This window comes from Mastomys coucha, unplaced genomic scaffold (genome assembly GCF_008632895.1).
Source record: "Mastomys coucha isolate ucsf_1 unplaced genomic scaffold, UCSF_Mcou_1 pScaffold21, whole genome shotgun sequence".
NCBI classification, from domain to species: Eukaryota; Metazoa; Chordata; class Mammalia; order Rodentia; family Muridae; genus Mastomys; species Mastomys coucha.
The window spans coordinates 23,230,798-23,249,865 of NW_022196904.1; the positions used below are offsets into that span (position 1 = coordinate 23,230,798).

The window sequence follows — 19,068 nt, forward strand, 5'->3', positions numbered from 1 at the left end:
TCATTCTTCTTGCTGCCAAATGAGTGTAGTTTTGCTATGGAGCAGTGCCTCAGGTCCTAAGACCATCAGAAATATGTATTTTCCGATGGTGTGACCCACAGTTTAGGAATTGTAGCTCTAAGTCGTGAACACCAGATAAAGAATTTGCTACATCCATTACATACTTAAGGGTCCTTGTTATGATCTAAGCAATGGACACCACACAGTCCCATGGTGATGTGACAGGTCTCACCTCTGAGGTTTATTGGGGAGGGAACATACAAAGGTGGCTTCTGGGCAAGGGTGGAGGGGAAAAGAACAGGGAGAGGAGGTGCAGCCTTGAGCTTTTTCTACCTGGCCTGGCCTCTTTGTTTCTAGAATAATGACTCCAAGAGTTAAGCCTATGCGATAAGCTTGGGCTTGTCCCTTGACTAACTTGACCCTTATTTAGCTGTTAAACTGTTCTGTCCTCCATAGGGTTAGTTACCTGTCCCCAGTTTCATGCTTGTCTCCTCCAGAGTTCAGGGACTCTTCTGCCTCCGTCTAACTCCCTAAGTTCAAATCTCTCGATGCCAGACATCCCACTTTCTATCTCTTGCTAATTTCCTTCTATTTCAGCTAATAGAGAATCAGCTATTTATTGACAGGTGATGATCCCACACAGGACACAAGGGATTCTCTCTACAAGGAGGCACTGGCTTTTTATAAGAAGATGTTGTGTGTGTGCTTGGGAAGGATGTGGGGTCATGTGTTGCATCTTGGCAGTGAGCGATGATATATCCTGCTGTCGCTGGATCCCTGAGGTAGGTGGTAGTGACACCTGGTTGCTAAGCTTTCTCCACAGTACACATTTTCTAATGATGATTTAAGCCTTGAACAGTGAATAGTCTTTCCATATTCCTTGGACTATTTTGTTTCCTCAGTATGAATGTTCTGGTGATGAAAGTAAAGCCTGAGCTCCAGACTGGGGCTTTCCCACATCCCTTGGACTCAGGGCTTCCCACTAATGTGAATATTCTAGTGTGGGTACAATACAAGCCACAAATAAGGGCTTTTCTACATTCCTCATACATTCCATCATTTCACACCAATATGAATTTTCTGGCGTCGACATAGTTGTGGTCTTCAAGGAAAAACTTTACCACACTCTGACATTCATAAGGGCCTTCACCAGTGTGAATTCTCTGATGTTTGGTAAGATGTGCTCTTTGACCAAAGGCCTTTTCACAGTCCCCACATTTAAAAGGTTTCTCACCAGCATGGATTTTCTGATGGCGACTGAGATTTGAATGGCAACCAAAACCCTTGCCACATTCTTTACACTCATATACCTTCTTGCCAGCATTAACCACATAATAATGAATATTCTGATGATTGGTCAGGCTTGAACCTCGACTAAAAGCTTTTCCACAGACTCCACATACGTAAGCTTTTTCTCCAGTGTGAATTTTCTGATGTGACGTGAGATGTGATTTCTGTGTAAACGCTTTTCCACATCCATGACATGTATATGGCCTCTCACCGGTATGAACTCTGTAATGTCGCATCAAATTTGACCTCAAATTAAAGGATTTTCCACATTCCTTACAGTCATAGGACTTCACACCAGTGTGAATTCGTGTGTGCGCTCTAAGATGTGAATGAAACCTAAAAAGCCTTCCACAGTGCTTACATTTATAAGGTTTCTCTCCAGTGTGGATTTTCTGGTGATTACTGAGACCTGAATGACAACCAAAGTCCTTGCCACATTTTTTACATTCGTATGCTTTCCTGCCAGAGTCAACCGCATGATAATGAATATTCTGATGACTGGTCAGGCTTGAGTCACAGTGAAAAGCTTTTCCACAGACTCCACAAACATAAGCTTTTTTTCCAGTGTGAATTTTCTGATGCGACATGAGATGTGATTTCTGTGTAAACGCTTTTCCACATCCGTGGCATGTGTATGGCCTTTCACCAGTGTGAATTCTGCAATGTCGTGTCAAGTTTGACTTCAAAGTAAAGGACTTTCCGCACTCCTTACAGTCATGGGACTTCTCACCAGTGTGAGCTCGCTGAAGGCCCGGTGTTCCTGGAGGCACACCAAATGGCCCTGCAGATTCCTTCCCTTGCTGAGGTGTCTTAGGACGGTGAGCTTGCCAACAGTGCGTGTGCTCCCACTCAGGAACACAGGCTTCCCCACGCTCCTCGTCTTCATGGTCTTTGTGACCAGGGTGAGTTGGCTGAGGAAGAATATGGTCAGATCCCACACTGAGGGCTTTTTCACACGGAGTTTCAACTGCTTTCTCTCCTGCATTAAGTCTCTGGTGATTGAAAACTATACCCTGGTTCAAGCTGAGCAGTTTTTCATAGGTGACTGCCAATTGCTTAAAATAATCCTGATTTTGATGCATTTGAAACTGACTTTTGCCTTCCGAGTCATCTCCAAAACAGAAATCTTCAAGACTGTGTTTTCTAAAATATTCCTTCATTTCCCATTGAGATAATTCTTCATATGTGCTATGTTTTCCCAATAACTTCTTGTTCTGAGGACTGAAATCTATGTCTGAAAGATAAATTCATAGTATTTATCCAAAACCAGATAAAGTGTCCAATATAAATAGAACAAATACTAGAGTATAAGATGAATGGCTTTAAAAATGGCAAAATTATGAATATGAAAAGGGAGCAAGAAGTAAATACAAAATTAAAAGAGCTAATAAAACTGAGTCGGGTGAGAGAGACATAAAGTTCTCCTTTGACCATATTCATCTAAGGAATCAAAAAAAAAATGAATACTGACATAATTGATCAAGAAGAGAAAAACAGACATGAGGTTGTTTCACTCAGTGTGACCGATTCAAGTCAGCAAATTAATAATTATAACAAGAGCTCAGGAATGGATGCATGACAACAGAAGGAGGGCGTGTGTTTAAGGTGAAGCCAATGACGTCACATACCAGGGACCGGCAAGCATGAATGGAGAGACCTGAACATGACAGTGTAACATGCTATACAGTCTACCCCTTCCTATCTGCATGGGAATGACTCCACACATGACTCCACATGACCTTCTGTACAAATGGAGGAAAGCCAGCACGGCTGGACGAGCTTAGCCAGAAATGAATGCAAACATCGCTCTGCTTCCCAGGGGAAATGTTGCTCCATTTCCCCTGCACTATGAAGTTCTCCACTCTCTCTGTTCTTCCACTATGCACAGCCATGTTAATTTTTCCTCACATTACCTTTTGTTTTCTTGATTTTTTTTGACACAGAGGTTTAAGGCCATGCTCCAATAATAAAGAGTTTCATAATACATGATAGGCAGACGGTTAAAAGATTGAACCAACTGCATAAAGGAAACACAAGCAAGGAGAAGGAAGATTAAAAAAAAAAAAAAAGAATTAACAAGAGGGCTGGAGAGTTGGCTCAGTAGTTAGGAGCACGGGCAGCTCTTGTAGACAATGTGCGCTTAATTTCCAGCACCCACATGGTGGCTCACAACCATGTGTAGTACCAGTTCTCATGGAATCTGCTGCCCTCTTCGGCCCACTCAGACACTGCTTCCATGCGGCGCACATACAAACGTATAAACAAACACACACAAAAGTTTTAAATATATATGTATTTTTTTAATTCACAAGGAAGTAGGTAAAATCGGGGTAGAGAGAGATCACAATTTCCTAAGAGAATGGAGAAGCTTATAAATATCTGAATGAAAATTAGAGGGAACAAGAGGAAAGGCTTAATGTTAAGGTTCGCCTGTTGCTATGTATTGGAATGTTAAATGCTGGCCCTAGTTGCCTCATGTACACCAAGTGATGCTATGTGACTTTGTCCCTTAATTTAGTACTATTGGTTGAATAAAGATGCAGATAGCCTATAGCTGGGCAGAAGAGAGGTAGGTAGGGTTTTTGGTTCCTGGCTTGGGGTCTGAGGAGAAGCGAAGAAGGTGGAAAGAGAAGACTCCATGGAGTAGGTGAGCCATGAACCCATGGCTAGGAGGACTGGCCAACTGGACTTAAGGGTGTCCCAGATGGAACATGGCAAATTATATCTTGGGGTTCTTAATACAATAGTAGATACTAATAGCTTAGATGAAAGATATCTGCCTAGCTCCAGTATTGTTCAGAGGGTGTGTGTGTGTGTGTGTGTGTGTGTGTGTGTGTGTGAGAGAGAGAGAGAACATGTGTGTGTGTGTGTGTGTGTGTGTGTGTGTGTTTGTACATGTATGTATCTATGTGTCTTTTATGTGGACACTAAATGACCAAAGGTGGGGTAGAAACCCCTGATTGAGATTAAATATTTTATACAACAACTTGATCCAAATTATCCACAAAATAGTGACCAGTGGAGACAAAGAGTGGCATGTACCTCTGTAACATGAAGGACAGACAGAGCACATACATGGAGTGGTATCTGAAGTGGCAAGAGAGATAATCTGGAAAAGTTTTACTCTAAAAGTCACATCTCTGTCAAAGGCCTTTGACCAGTGAAAAGCTATTTCCATGATCTTCTTACCCACTCGGAAGCTAGGATCCTGTGCTGGCTCGTTTTATGTCAACTTGACACAAGCTAGAGTCATCTGAGAGGAGGGAGCCTCAACTTAGAAAATGCCTCCATAAGATCAGGCTGTAGAGACCTTTCTTAATTAGTGACTGACGGGGGAGGGTCCAGCCCATTGTGGGTGGGGCCATCCCTGGGCTGGTGGTCCTGAGTCCTATAAAAATACAGGTTGGGCAGGCCATGATGAGCAAGACAATAAGCAGCACCCCTCCATGGCCTCTGCACCAGCTCCTGCCTCCAGGTTACTGCCCTGCTTGAGCTCCTGTCCTGACTTCCTCCAATGACGGACGATGATGTGGAAGTGTAAGCCAAAGAAACCCTCTCCTCCCCAGCTTGCTTTTTGGTTATGGTGTCTCATCACAGCAACTGGCACCCTAAGACAGCCATCATCTTTACTGCTGTCTGTTCCATTCTACCTCAGCCCCCACTCACCTGGATAAGGTCCTCTTGTCTTGTCTCTCAGAATCATCCAGGGGTCTTGTCCTTTTTCCAACAAGGAGAACAGATGTGGCTGATAAACACAAAGTCCTGCCCAGAAGATTTTTTTTAAAAGAGGAAATGAGCACATGGGTAAGAATTGTACGATTATCATCTGGCTTCTTGGTTATGAGAGAGACAATAGTAAGAACAACAAGAGAAAGTCAAAAAATGGGGTGAGGGAGATGGAGGATCCCACCAGGAGTGACTATTGCTAATTCTGTACAAACCAACTTCAAAGGAACTCCTCTACAACTTTGAAAAAGACCCCGTTGCTACTGCAGGAACATCTAGGGCTGAGCTCTGAATCTCACCCACTGAGATGAGGTGGCTGTAGCTCTCCAGCATCACGTCTCTGTATAAACTCCTCTGGTCCAGGCTCAGACACTCCCACTCCTCTGGAGAGAAGACTACGGCCACATCTCTGAATGTCATCAGTCCCTAAAAGGATACGCCAAAATATCAGAGGTAAACTTAAAGAAAATGTTTGGATAGAAGGGAAAACGCTGAACAAAGAGAAGTGAGCAGAAAAAAATGAAGGAGCAGCTAAAGCTGGAAGTTTGGAGTAGCGCAGGAAGAGACGTGGAAATGAATCCCCAATCTCAAGTCATACAACAAACCTACAATAATAAAAGCAGCATGGTATTGGCACAAAAATAGACATGTTGATCAAGAGAATCGCATTGATGACCCAAATATAAACCCATGCACCTATGGACACCTCATTTTTGATAAAGAAGCCAGAAACACACACTGGAAAAGAAGACAGAATCTTCAATAAATGGTGCTGATCAAACTGGATAGCTGCGTGTAAACGAATCCAAATAGCTCTATGCTTATCACCCTGCACAAACTCAACTCCAAAGGGACCAAAGACCTTAACAGAAAACCAGAATCACTGAACCTGATGGAAGAGACAGTGAGGAATGGCCTGGAACTCATCAGCACAGGGAAGACTCTCTGAACAGGACACCATTAACACAGGCACAGAGATCAACTGTTAATAAATGGGGCCATAGGAAAATGAAAAGGACACTGTTATTCAAAGTCACGCCTAAAGAATGGGGAAAGATTTCACCAACTGTCCATCCCATAGAGGGCTAATATCCAAACTGTATAGAGAACTCAAGAAACTGGGTATCAAGAAGACAAACAAGTCAGTTAAAAATGGGATGAGGATCTAAACAGAATTCTCAAGAGCAAATTCCAATGGCTACAAAAGACTTAAAAAAAAAATGTTCAGCGTCCTTACTTGTCATGGTAATGCAGATCAAAACTACTTTGAGATTCACCTTAACCCTGTAAGAAGGGCTAAGATCAATAGAACAGTGATAGTTCATGCTGGTGGGGATGTGGGGTGAGGAGGATACTCATCATTGCTGGTGAGATTGAAAACTTGTCCAACCACTGTGGAAATCAGTGTGGTGGTTCCTCAGGAAGATGGGCATCAATCTACCTCGAGACTCAGCTGTCCCACTCATTCCTAGGCATAGACCCGAAGATGCTCCATCCTATCACAAAGACACTCGCTCAGCCACATTCACTGCTGCCCTATTCATAATAGCCAGAAACTGAAAACAACCTAGATGTGCCTCAATAGAAGAATGGGTAAAGAAAATGCGGTATATTTACAAAATGGAGTATTACTCAGCCATTTTTTAAAAAATGGTTATCATGAAATTTGCGGGTAAATGAATGGAACTAAAAAATAAAAAATCATCTTTGAGGTATACCAGCCCAGAAAGACAATATGGTATGTATTTGCTTATATGTGGATATTAGCTGTTATGTCAAGCTATAACCCATAGAATCATAGAGGTCAGGTGTAGAGTAAGGGACTAGAGTGAACAGAAAAATCTCATTAGGAAAGAGAAACAGAATATACAGCTATGGATGATCAGGGGGTTCCTGGCACAGAAAGATCAAGTGGGAAGGGGGCGGGGAGAGGGGGAGACAGGTAAAATTAGGGTCCATTTGAGGGGTAGTATGGATCCCTTATACAGTAGAAATGTCCTTACATATATGTAAGCAATCTAAATGAAATCACAAATAATGGGGGTGACAGAGACCCAGTTGGCCCTCCATTGTCACCAAATGAAACTGGAATTGAACTACATGGGAATCTCCAAACAATCCTGGCCTCATTGATGAGGAGCACACCTACTCAACTCATTGAGCACACAGAGATCAAGCTGGTGCCTACATAGAGCCTTCACCTTCTAGCATTATTGGCACAGGAAGGTACTCGATCTATACCACAAGAGAAACATAAACCCCGAGCCATCCACAAGCCAAAGGGTGTCCTGCCTGCAAGACATACTACAGCAGTGGTGGCACATAGCTTGTGGGAGTAACCAACCAACATCTGCTTTGACTTAAGACCCACTCCACAATATGGAATCAATACCTAACATTGTTTGGGTGACCAAAAACCAGAGATTAGATATCCCAGGAACCTAGGGTAAAATCAAATATTACCATTCTTAAAAAAATATGTAGCAATAAAAGGACTCCTAATGATATTCTGCTGTTCTTGCCCAGCCACCATCTGAGAAGCTCCCTCCTGCAGCAGATGGGAACAAATCCAGAGACCCACAGACAGACATCATGTAGAGCGAGAGACCTGGGGACATTCAGCCCTAAATGGGATGTCGTCATCAAGTCCCCCCTCCCCTCATGGCTTAGGGAGCCCTGCCAAAGAGGAGGTGGAAAAAGTGTAGGAGCCAGAGGGGATGGAGGACACCAAGACAACAAGGCCCTCTGAATCAGCACGAGCAAAGCTCCTATGAACTCACAGAAACCAAGGCAGCATGCACAGGGCCTGCACAGGCCGGCATAACGTCTGTGGCGCCCTTCATATATGATATATATATATATATATATATATATATATATATATATATATATATATATATATATATATATATATCAAGGCTTCCAGATTGGCAGGATGGCGACACAGTTTGTGAGAGTGATGTGACAGGGCAAGACAGTGCAAAGAGGTCCTTCCATCTTGTATTTGTTTTGTTTTGTTTCATTTTTTTTTCTTCAAGACAAGTTTTCTCTGTGTAACTCTAGCTGTCCTGGAATTCCCTCTATAGACCAGGTTGGCCTCAGACTTGGAGATCCTCCTGCCTCTGCATCCCAGGTGCTGGAATCAAAGGCCCTCGCCACCACTGTCCAGCTCCATCTTGGATCCTTGTTGAGGCCATTTCAGGTTTAGCTAGAACTTGATCTCCTTGTGAAGAACCCCATGGAAAATTACCAAACTCTATTCTAGAAACCCAAGGTCAAAAGGCCCTAGCTAACTTATCTGCACAAAGACTTCTCCAGCTAATTGTTTAACTTAGTAAAGTTAAATGCCACAACCCCCACCCCCACCTACCCCAGCCCCGCAGCTGCTGAGTGAGATGCCGGGACGTGGTCTCTGCCTTCAAAACCCCTGTGCTCTAGACATTCAGTGCTACACTTAGGTCTGGAATACCTGAGTGTACTCCCAGCTGGCTGGAATAAAGACTTCCGATTGGCAAAATTAAATTGAATTAATTATAATAATTCCTTAGAGATCCATTCCTTAATACTTCTTCCAATCAACACCTGTTCCATGTGTCAATAATAGCCTAATAATAATAAGAAGAAGAAGAAGAACAACAACAACAACAGCCACACTTCACTGTCTCTGAACCACCTTTAATTGTCAAAAGGCTCATGACAGAGGTGTGGGCAAATAGTGGGGCAAAGCCTTTTCTGATAAACCTTCTTTATACTACAGATATCATTATTTCTGTGTTCTTGCTTATTCTTCATGTTACAGATAAATGCAACATCCTAATCTCTGTGAATTCAATGTCCCATAACTTCTACCAAAGGCATCATCAAGTGCCATACCAAAGCGAATTCCAACCAGTGGCACATCCCATCTTGATTAATTGGAATATCCTATTCTGTGAACTCAATAAAAACATTCTTATACTCTATTCCCCTTTAACCACACAATCCCACCTTGTAAAACTATGGTTTAGAAAGGACGTCCTAGTACTCCCTTGCAGAAATGACTTTCTCCTCCGTTGGTGCTTCGTCAGAAGGTTAGAACACAAAAGCAATGGGCACCAGCTCTAGGCTGCTCCGCAACCGTCCCTTACCAGCTGGTAGAGACTCAAAGAAGTCGTTTAAAGGACAGGTAGTAATAGATATTTACATGCTATCTTGGAAGACAATTCCAACTTACTTGGGCCATGGCTTAAAACTTGAATTCACTAGTTCTCTTCTGGGTTCCTGGCTTAAAACTTGAATTCACTAGTTCTCTTCTGGGTTCCGCTATCAACCAAATAGAGCTTGAGAAAGCTAGAGGGAAAGAACCAGGAGAGGTTAAGTTTTCTTTGAAGTTTGTCTCAGTTACTGTTCTACTTCTGTGAATGGACACCATGATCAAGAAAGACCAAGGCAATTGGGGCCTTACTTCAGTTTTAGAGGGTCAATCCACAATCATCATAGCAGAGATGCCAGCAGAAAGCAGGCAGACATGGTGCTGGAGCAGTCACTCAGAGTTTTGCATCCTAATCCAAAGGCAGGGTCACAGAGACAGACAGACACTGGTCCCTTTATGGGCTTCTGAAACCTCAAAACCCACCTGCAGTGACACACCTATTCCAACACGGCCACACCTCCTAGTCCTTCCCAAGTTGTCCTACTAACCAGGACCAAACATTCAAACATAAGAGCCTAAGGGGGCCATTCTCATCCAAACCACCACAAAGCTTCCAGATGGAAATATGTGAAGGGCTGTTTTATTCCTTGGAGGAAGAGCTTGGGGACTCTGAGGGAATTCTATTCCCTTGCAAAGCCAGAGTTACTCAACTAAAGAGAGATGATTTGAATTCAATTAGTTATACCCAAACCACCACAAAGACCAGCATATGAAATAGGATTACTCTCTCTCCATAAATGTTCCTTTTTTTTTTTATAAACAGACATATGCACATGCACATACATGCACACACACATTTATGGAGATTTTTGGTTCCTTTTATTTATTTTGTTTTGTTTTGTTTTGTTTTGTTGTGTAGCCCTGGCTGTCCTAGAACTCACTCTGTAGACCAGGCTAGCCTCGAACTCAGAAATCCACCCAAGTGCTGGGATTAAAAGTGTACACCACCACTGCCCAGCTGTTCTTTAATTTTTTTCTTTTATTTTTAATTTCTTTGTGGGTTCTTGTTTTAAACATCTGTCTTCTAACAATATCTTCTCTGGCTCAGCTCAGCTTCTCTAGGCTCAACTGCCACCTCAGTTGGCTAGCCCAATTCACTTTCAACTGCCTCATATTTTCATTCTTCAAAATCTCATCTCTTGTCCAGCCCTAGACAATCTTCCTTCTTCCTGCATCAACTCTCTTCTCTGACCCTACTCTTCTTCTCCTGGACTCCGCTACTGCCGACTTCCCAATCTCTCTCTGTCTGTCTCTCTCTCTCTGTCTCTGTCTCTCTCTGTCTCTCTCTCCCTCTCTCTCTGTCTCTGTGTCTCTGTGTGTGTGTCTCTCTGTCTCTGTCTCTCTATCTGTCTCTCTCTCTCCCCCTGTCTCTCTCTCTCTCTGTCTCTCTCTCTCTGTCTGTCTCTGTCTGTCTGTCTCTGTCTGTCTCTCTCTCTCTCTCTCTCTCTCTCTCTCTCTCTCTCTCTCTCTCTCTCTCTCTCTCTCTCTCTCTCTCTCTCTCTCTCTCCCACTTACTACTCTCTCCAGCTCCTTACTCTCTCCACTCACCTCTCAGCCTCTGCTGGCTTTTATATCCTCTCTGGTTCCCAGAAGCCCAAGCGCCAACTGTCACTGAAGAGCAAAGGGTCATTTAAAGGGCCAGGCACATAAACTATTTCATACTACATGGTGGTTTTTAAATAAGGATGGCCCCTATAGACTCATACATTTGAATGCTTGGTTCCTAGTTGCTGAACTGTTTTGGGAAGGATTAGGAGGTGTGGCCTTATTGGAGAAGAACATCCTTTCACCTGTGTCTGCTTCAACTCAATGTTCCTTCATGAGTCTGCCTTAGCCTTTCACCTGTGCCCACTTCAGCTAAACATTCTTTCACATGTTTGCCCCAGCAAAACACCACCCAACCGACTTTCCAAAGAACCCTTATGTTTCCACTTCAGATGGTAGCAATAACAAACAATACTAAGAGAAATTATGTTTTTGTACTTAGTGTAGATAATCATATATGCATGTGTGTCCTAGTGGAAGTTTGAACGGATTCAAACCTATCAAAAAGTACGCACAATAGCATTATCATTCTGTGTTCTTTTTTTTTTGGTTTGTCGAGACGGGTTTCTCTGTGAAGCCCTGGCTGTCCTGGAACTCACTCTGTAGACCAGGCTGGCCTGGAACTCAGAAATCCACCTGCCTCTGCCTCCCAAGTGCTGGGATTAAAGACGTGCATCACCACTGCCCGGCTTACTCTGTGTTCTTTTCCCTGAGAATCATCAATGATGTTTTTAATCTGTATTAACCTACACTTGTCAGTTATCTGTGAAAGCCAGTAATTTCCTGATTTAAGAGACCAGAAACTGTTCACCGCTTGCTTTAGTTACTTTTCTAATTTACTTCTTAAAATGTGGTGGCACAACTTATGAAAATTTGTTTACGTAGCAATTGAAAATGCTCATAGAAAATCCAACCCTGAATGTTTTAACAATAGGTAGAAACTGAAATTTATTAAAAACAAACCGCAGGGCTAAAAAGGTAGCTTAGGGCAAATCTGCTCTTCCAGAGGACCCAGGTTCAATTCCTGGCACCCACATGATAGCCACACTGTCTCTACCTTCAGTTCCAGGGAATCCAGTGCCCTCTTCTGACTTTAGCAGGCCTTGTACATATGTGGTACACAAACATACAAAATGCCCATACACATAAAATAGCCAAATAAAAATAAGTTTTAAAAAACGAAAACAAAACCTCAATGTGAAGTAGTGAATATTTGCAAAGATTGTACACCCATAAAGAATTGAATTCATATGTAGGCTATGAAAATGAATAAGAAAGGGCCTTTTAGGACAAGTTGCAGAAAACAAACAAAAAAACAAAAAACAAACAAACCAAAAAAAAAGGTACTAAAAGGTACTAATAGAGAATAAAATTATAGAGAATAAAATTACAACTAAAAATTAACATTAACTAAAACTTAAAAGCAAAACCTATTAGGAAGTCCTGAAAAGCACTTTAGTGGCATCACTAAACACCTGTACCCTACGTGCCTCTCATTCACCGATAACCTTCTGGAGCTGGTCTTTGCTACTTTGTGGGTTCTCCTTTTTCCACACCCTTTATCCCCCACCCCCTGTTTCATCCCCTATCCCTAGATAGGAAAGTTAAGAAGTATAGAGGGGAAAGAGAGAGGGGGGGTCTTTGAATTTAATTTCTTCCTCTTGTTTCTTCCTTGAGCATGACTACTAACACACTGCAACACATGGGGGAGTGGTGGCACTTAGTGGGTAATGACCAAACACCACCCACCTATGGGGCTTCAGCATTTATATACCCTCTTAAAATTTCCCAGAATTCCAAACAACACACAACTACAGAAACTGTCTCCAACTAGTAAAGTCATGCCTCTGCTAGAGCATGAGGCAAATCAGCCTAGCCCCACACCTGGGATTAAAATGAAAGCATATTCCTATAATATTTCTGTGGTTTTTTAGAACCCCAAATTCCAGAATTGTCACTACAAGGTTTCTCTGCGTAGCTTTGACTGTCCTGGAACTCACTCTGTAGACTAGACTGGCCTCGAACTCAGGGATCCACCTGCCTCTGCCTCCCAAGTGCTGGGATTAAAGGTGTGCTCCTCTGCTCTGCTCCACTCCTCCTCCTCCTCCTCCTCCTCCTCCTCCTCCTCCTCCTCCTCCTCCTCCTCCTCCACTGCCACTTCCAAGCCAGAACCTTCTTTATGTTTCATCTGCCTACTATCATCTCTTCTTGTTTATGTTAGATTAGGAATGTGGTCATCTATCTGTGAGAAAACAGTTCAGGCCCTAAATGTTAATTCAAGTACCATCTCAAAACTGAACACCTTGAATTCTAGCAATGGGGAGGTGGATGCAGGCATATTTCTGTGCTTTCAGGGCCAGCCTGGTCTACTTAGTGAATTCCACGAAAGCCAGGGGGTACATAGTAAGAGCCTGTCTCAAAATAAAGGAGGAGAGGAGGAGGAGGAGAGGCAGAATAGGAGGGGGGTGGGAGGAGAAGGAGGAGGGGAAGGAAGGAAGGGAAGAGAAGGGGGAGCAAGAGGGGGAGGGGAAGGAGAAGGAGGAAAGAAAAAGAAAAAAATCTAAACTGTATCTACCAGTAGCCACACACCAGCCTGATGGATACACATGAAGGGTCCCCTTCCACTTCCCTTTCCCCATCCTCAAGGCCACACATTCCTTCCCAGAAAGGTAAGACCCTCCCTGCTTCCAGCCCCGCTGCCTACAACCCTTGGGATCAAAACAGACTGATTACAGATGTGTACTATAAACTACACAGCAACCTTCTGCACGAAACCTCAGGCCCCCACCATGCCATCTTTCTGGAGCGGAGATCGTCTCTACTAGCTTAAGCAAATAGACAATAATCGGCCTTGAACCCAAGACTTTTCAGGTATTAATCACGATTTGAAGTGGAACTGAGATTTAGAGGGTTCAGACTGTGCCACTCCCTGCCACCCAGGTGATCCACATTGAGGGGCTAATACTTGGAATCATCACATGCACAGACCACACTATAGTGTTACCCTCACCTTCATTAGGCTACCCAGCACTTTGGTGCCTCCCCATTACTCCATCAATCTTATCCTCGCCTAGTTTCTCTCAATTCACTTCCCTTCCACACACCAGGTCTCACCAGGGTATCACACACTAGGATTTCCATTGCTCACTGGTACCCACGGGACTAGGCAGGCGGCTTCCTCTCATCAGACTGCCCAGGGTTGGTTTGGTCTCAAACACTCAGGTCTCACACTGGGATTCGCTTTGGGGTTCGGGAACGCGCGACGCTCCTCAGTTGTCCTCCCCCACAGCTTCGCGCGCTACCAGCCAGCAAGCAAGCATGCAGGCAGCGTCTAACTGGCTTCCTGGTGTGTCTGATAAACCAAGCCTAGGGTACACCGCGAGACCCGCCGCTGGCCAAGTGTTGAACTACATTTCCCAGGAGGCCCTGCGACTCGTACGTCACCAGAGGGGAAGCGTAGCCAACCTAGACTGGGTTGTGTGAAAGAAAACCTGCCAAAGAAGGACTTGCTGGCAAGGTGAGCAGTAGCAGTCAAAGAGTGAAAGTTTCATCCTTCCACGTCCTTCCATAGGCTTCCAGAAAAAAACATGGCCCAGTTTAGAACTGAATTAAAGTTCTGGAATAAAGATGTGTCTTCCTTATTCAAATATCCAGATTCAAAGTAGATCTTCCCACTTCAAATAAAGCAGAGATCCCTCAGATGTGTTTTTTTGGTTTTAGTTAAGTCCAGATGTAATCAAATTGACGACCAAGAATTATTGACTCTATTAATTGCATTGTATGAAGGAAAAGTTTTTCTCCAAAATAATAATAAACTTTATAAAAAGAAAACAAAAATTGTCTTCTAATAAAATAAGGTACAGATTGGTTAGATAGTAAGCGATACTTAGTTATCTAACATAAATAAAATATAACTTACCATCCAACAGTCAAAAGCAATATTAAGATAGAGTTATTAAATGTTATTGAGGATTGGGAAAGAGAGGATTTAGACTTTCATTAAACAGGATAATTTTGAGATGGGTCTGTAACTATGTTTGTGTCTTAGTTAGGGTTACTATTAGTATGATGAAACACCATGACCAAAGGAACTTGAGGAGAAGGGATTTGTGGAAGCTCAAGCTCTCACATTACAGTTCATCATCAAAGGAAGTCAGAACAGGAACTCAAACAGGGCAGGAACCTGGAGGCAGGAGCTGATGCAGAGGCCATGGAGGAGTGCTGCTTACTGGCTTGCTCAGCCTGCTTTCTTATAGAACCCAGGACATCCAGCCCCACAATAGCCTGGCCCCTCCCTCCTGGATCAATTAAGAAAATGTCCCACAGCTCACCTCAGCCAGGTCTCAGGAAGGCAGTTTCTCAATTGAGGGCCCCTCCTTCCTGATGTCTCTTGCTTGTGGCATAAAACTGGCCAGTACAGAATCATAAACAGAGAGTGACCATTTCCAAAAACATTGGTTCCCTGACTTGTGGAGTGTGGGCTATTGTGATTGAAGAGTCTAACTAATGAACAAAAACAAGGTCAGCATCCCTGAAGATATCGCATAAATTAGTGCCAACGACGGGACTTGAAAGATTCTCGTCACATCTCCCGTTAACTCTCCGATCTGGCCAGTGCAGAAGACAGACAGTTCCTAGGGAATGACCATTGATTATCAAGACCTCAATCAAGTAATCATGCCAACTGCACTCTCCCTACCAGATGCACTGTCCTTACTTGAGCAGATTAATACATACCCTTGTAAGCTTAGATATTTTCAAACCTACTTTATTTAGGTTCTTAAATGCTTCAACTTCCCTTCTAACCCACCAACCAGAGGTAGGTATGGGGGAAGGTTAATATGAAAAGGGAGTTGTGGACCTGTTTAGAAGTAGTTCCTTGGGGCGATTCCCTCTTTCATTGTCAGGATACCAGCAGTCCAGTTCAAAAGCAAACACCAAACATGAATCAGTAGAGGTGACCCAATCCAGCAGAAACAGCAAAGCTCTGCCAAATCCACACAAGTCAGCAGAAGCAACCAGACGCAGCCAGAATACCACTAGAAGTTCTTAGGCAAGTTTCCCTCTACAAAGGGAAGGACAGTGAAGACCACCAGAGACCAGGGAAGACCAGTGAAGACCAGTGAAGCATTGCACAGCAGCATAGCAGTGCAAGAGCATCCTCTCAGATTGAGGGGTTCTCTCTCTCTCTTTCTTTTTTTTAAGGTTCATCTATTTATTTTTATGTATGTCACTCTCTTCATGCACACCAGAAGAGGGCATCGGATCCAATTACAAATGATTTTGAGCCACCATGTGGTTGCTGGGAATTGAACTCAGGACCTCTGGAAGAGCAGTCAGAGCTCTTAACCACTGAGCCATCTCTCCAGCCTGTTTGTGGGGTTCTATTTATCTTCTTTCTAAACATCACATGCCCTCTCAAGTGTCTGTTTTCAGCAAAACATTTCATGCTCTCTCACAAGACAGCTTCCAGAAAAACATCAGTTGACACAATTAAGTTGGGAAAAAAAAAAAAAAAACAGAAATTTCTACTTCATATCCTGGTACTTGGTATGTGACTACTGAACTAGGAAATGTCTTTTTCTCTGTATCTGTCCATAAGCACCACCAGAAACAATTTGCTTTCAGTCAGCTAGGCCAGAAGTCCTGGAGATAGCACATTCTACACTTGAATGTGTTAATCTGGCCCACATACTGCTGTGCCAGAGAAATGTTAGTGATCCCCAAAAAACGCACACATTGCCAATCTGATGCAACTCACAGCAGGGTCTTTATTCTATTTAAGCTAACTCACCCCCCACACACACACACACAAACACACAACCATCACACAGGACAGTTTTGGTGGTGAGAGAGCCCCGAATGTCTATCGGGACAAGGTTTTATAGTAAGCAGCAAGCAGGGAGTATGTGTGCAAGCATCTAATTGGAAAGCTCCTGTGGCCTTTAACATAATTGGCTGGTGCTGGGAGTCATATCATAAACTTAACTTCTGCCCCCCTCTGCATTGGTGGTTGTTAAGCAGGGGGTGGGCTTGTAACCTGAGGGTGCAGGTTTGTTGGGGGAAAAACCTGGAGACACTTGTCTTGTTGAGGATGTAACCTAGAAACGCTGGTCTTGTTGGAGATTAGCCTAGAGACTAGAGTTAAGCTCAGGTTTTGTTGAGGAAATGGGGGGGTGGCAACTTGGAAACTAATGCTAGATACTAGCCTATTAGTTTACCTGAGTTTAAACTTAGGTCAGGTTCTCTAAAATAGAGTCTGAACTTTAAAGCTTTGGCATCTCATCACCAAGTAACTCAGAAAGCTCTATGTGGGGGATGATACAGGATAATGCCCTTCAACAGCTCCAAGCTCCTGTGCAGGCTGCTCTACCACTTACAGCATATGATTCAGCAGGCCCAATGGTACTTGAGGTGTAGGTAGCAGATAAGGATGCTGTTTGAAGCCTTTGACAGGCCCCTATGGACAAATCACAGAAGAGATATTTGAGATTTTGGAGCAAGGCTCTGCCATCATCTGCAGACAGCTATTCTCTTGGTCTGCTATTGGGTCTTAGTGGAAACTGAACATTTGACAATGTGCCATCAAGTTACCAAGCAACCTTAGCTGCCTGTCATGAGCTGCACATCTGAACCACCAAGTCATAAAGTAGGAGGTGCATGGGAGCAATCATTATCAAATGGAAGTGGTATTGTAAGACCCCAGCGAGTCTTAGCTTAGACGTGCTAGATCACAGCTTGACAACGGATTGCTGCAATAACATGAGGTTTCTTGATCCAACGTGCATGGCCAGTGCACGTGGGGTTACTCATCCAAGTAGGAAGAGGCAACCCCAAGTCTAAGAAGCATGCACCTTATATACTTTTACAAAGGCAACAGGGCTAGTTGGCTTATTCTGATTGGTGCAGTATCAAACAAAGGATCTTTTCAGGCATTGGGTGGCTTGCTCAAGGGGGCTGCTCTTGGCTTCATTGCCCCCTACCTAACTCTTGTACCTGGAAAGCCCCTGGAATGGGAAGAGCTGGAAAGTCCCGGAGTTTTAGTTAGTGGGGTCAGGGTGTTCTCAGAGTTCAGTACAGGGAAGGGTAGAACATCTAATCTTGTTCTTACAGGTCTTATCAGTTATTTTATGTTTTGGTCAGCTTTTTGTTCATCCCAACTTTGTTTTTCTTATACAAGCAGATGTCTCTACTATAGGTAATTTTGGCTTATTATTTCTTTCTCAAAAGTCTTGTTTTTACCTTTATGTCTACAGTATGTATGTGACTTGGCCCAAGCAAGTCCTGAAGGAACAGGCAAGATACATGAGGAAGTTGCCCAAATACCTATGGTTTCTACTCGTCTTACAATGCTGTTTCCTGCCGAGCATGCACCTATAGCATCAGGATGTACCACCTGCGCTCTGTTGACTAAGGAAGAGAAGACTGGGGCCTGGTTTACTGATGGTTCTATATATCATGCAGGCACCATCCAAAAGTGAACAGCTGTAGCATTGCAACCCTTTTTTGGGGCAACCCTGAAAGACACCACTGAAGGGAAATCTTCATAGTGGGCAGAGTTTCGGGCTGTGCACATTCATATATTTTGTTTAGAAGCAGAAACAGCCAGATGTGGGATTGTTCACTCATTTATGGGCTATTGTCAATGGATTGACTTGGAAAGACCATGATTGAAAACTTGGTGAGAAAGACATCTGGGGAAGAAGTATGTGGATAGATCTCTAAATGGGCAAAGGATATGAAGATATTTTGGGTCCCATGTAAATGCTCATCAAAAGGTGACTTCAGCTGAGGAGGAGTTCAGTAATCAAATGGATAAGATGACCTGTTTGGTGGATAGTCAGCCTCTTTCCCCAGCCATCCCTGTCATTGCTCAATGGGCACATGAACAAAGTGGCCATGGTAGCAGAAATGGGAGTTATGTTTGGGCTCAACAACATAGATTTCCCCTCACCAAGGCTGACCTGGCTACAATTGCTGCTGAGTGCCAGAACTGCCAACAGCAGAGACCAACACCGAGTTCCAGGTATGGTACTATTCCCTGGGTGACCAGCCAATGACCTGGTACAAACTGACTACATTGGACTACTTCCTCCATGGAAAGGACAACATTTTGTTCTTACTGGAGTAGACACTTATTCTGGTTATGGATTTGCCTTTCCTGCACGAAATGTTTCTCCCAAAACCACCATCCGTGTACTCACTGAATGCCTTATCTATCATCATGGTATTCCACACAGTATTGCTTCTGACCAAGGAACTCACTTCACAGCCAGAGAAGTGCGACAGTGGGCCCCTGATCATGGAATCCACTG

The 19,068-nt window shown here is 43.5% G+C and overlaps 1 protein-coding gene across 4 annotated transcripts; it reads right to left on the bottom strand.

Annotated features, from left to right (window-relative positions):
- Nucleotides 1-210: 210 nt before the first annotated feature.
- Nucleotides 211-14,139, bottom strand: LOC116101953 (zinc finger protein 790-like). Of its 4 annotated transcripts, XM_031386028.1 has the most exons (6): nucleotides 10,724-10,744; nucleotides 9,461-9,557; nucleotides 9,230-9,345; nucleotides 5,316-5,442; nucleotides 4,957-5,052; nucleotides 211-2,524 (listed from the first exon to the last, which is right to left on the bottom strand). In XM_031386028.1, exons 3-6 carry the CDS (start codon nucleotides 9,236-9,238, stop codon nucleotides 1,062-1,064), a joined length of 1,695 nt encoding a protein of 564 aa, XP_031241888.1. In that variant the 5' UTR covers nucleotides 9,239-9,345; nucleotides 9,461-9,557; nucleotides 10,724-10,744; the 3' UTR covers nucleotides 211-1,061. The 4 variants fall into 4 exon arrangements, with proteins under 4 accessions (XP_031241888.1, XP_031241887.1, XP_031241885.1 ...); XM_031386027.1 differs by lacking the exons at nucleotides 9,461-9,557; nucleotides 10,724-10,744 and adding an exon at nucleotides 13,912-14,139; XM_031386025.1 differs by lacking the exons at nucleotides 9,461-9,557; nucleotides 10,724-10,744 and adding an exon at nucleotides 13,868-14,139.
- Between the last annotated feature and the right edge of the window lie 4,929 nt (nucleotides 14,140-19,068).

Excerpts from the sequence above, each read along its gene's own strand:
- LOC116101953 (XM_031386027.1), bottom strand. Across the intron at positions 5,053-5,315 it reads CAGCCACCTCATCTCAGTGG|GACTTTGTGTTTATCAGCCA; the intron begins GTGAGATTCAGA and ends TCTTCTGGGCAG. Across the intron at positions 2,525-4,956 it reads GACAAGAGGACCTTATCCAG|ACATAGATTTCAGTCCTCAG; the intron begins GTGAGTGGGGGC and ends TTTATCTTTCAG.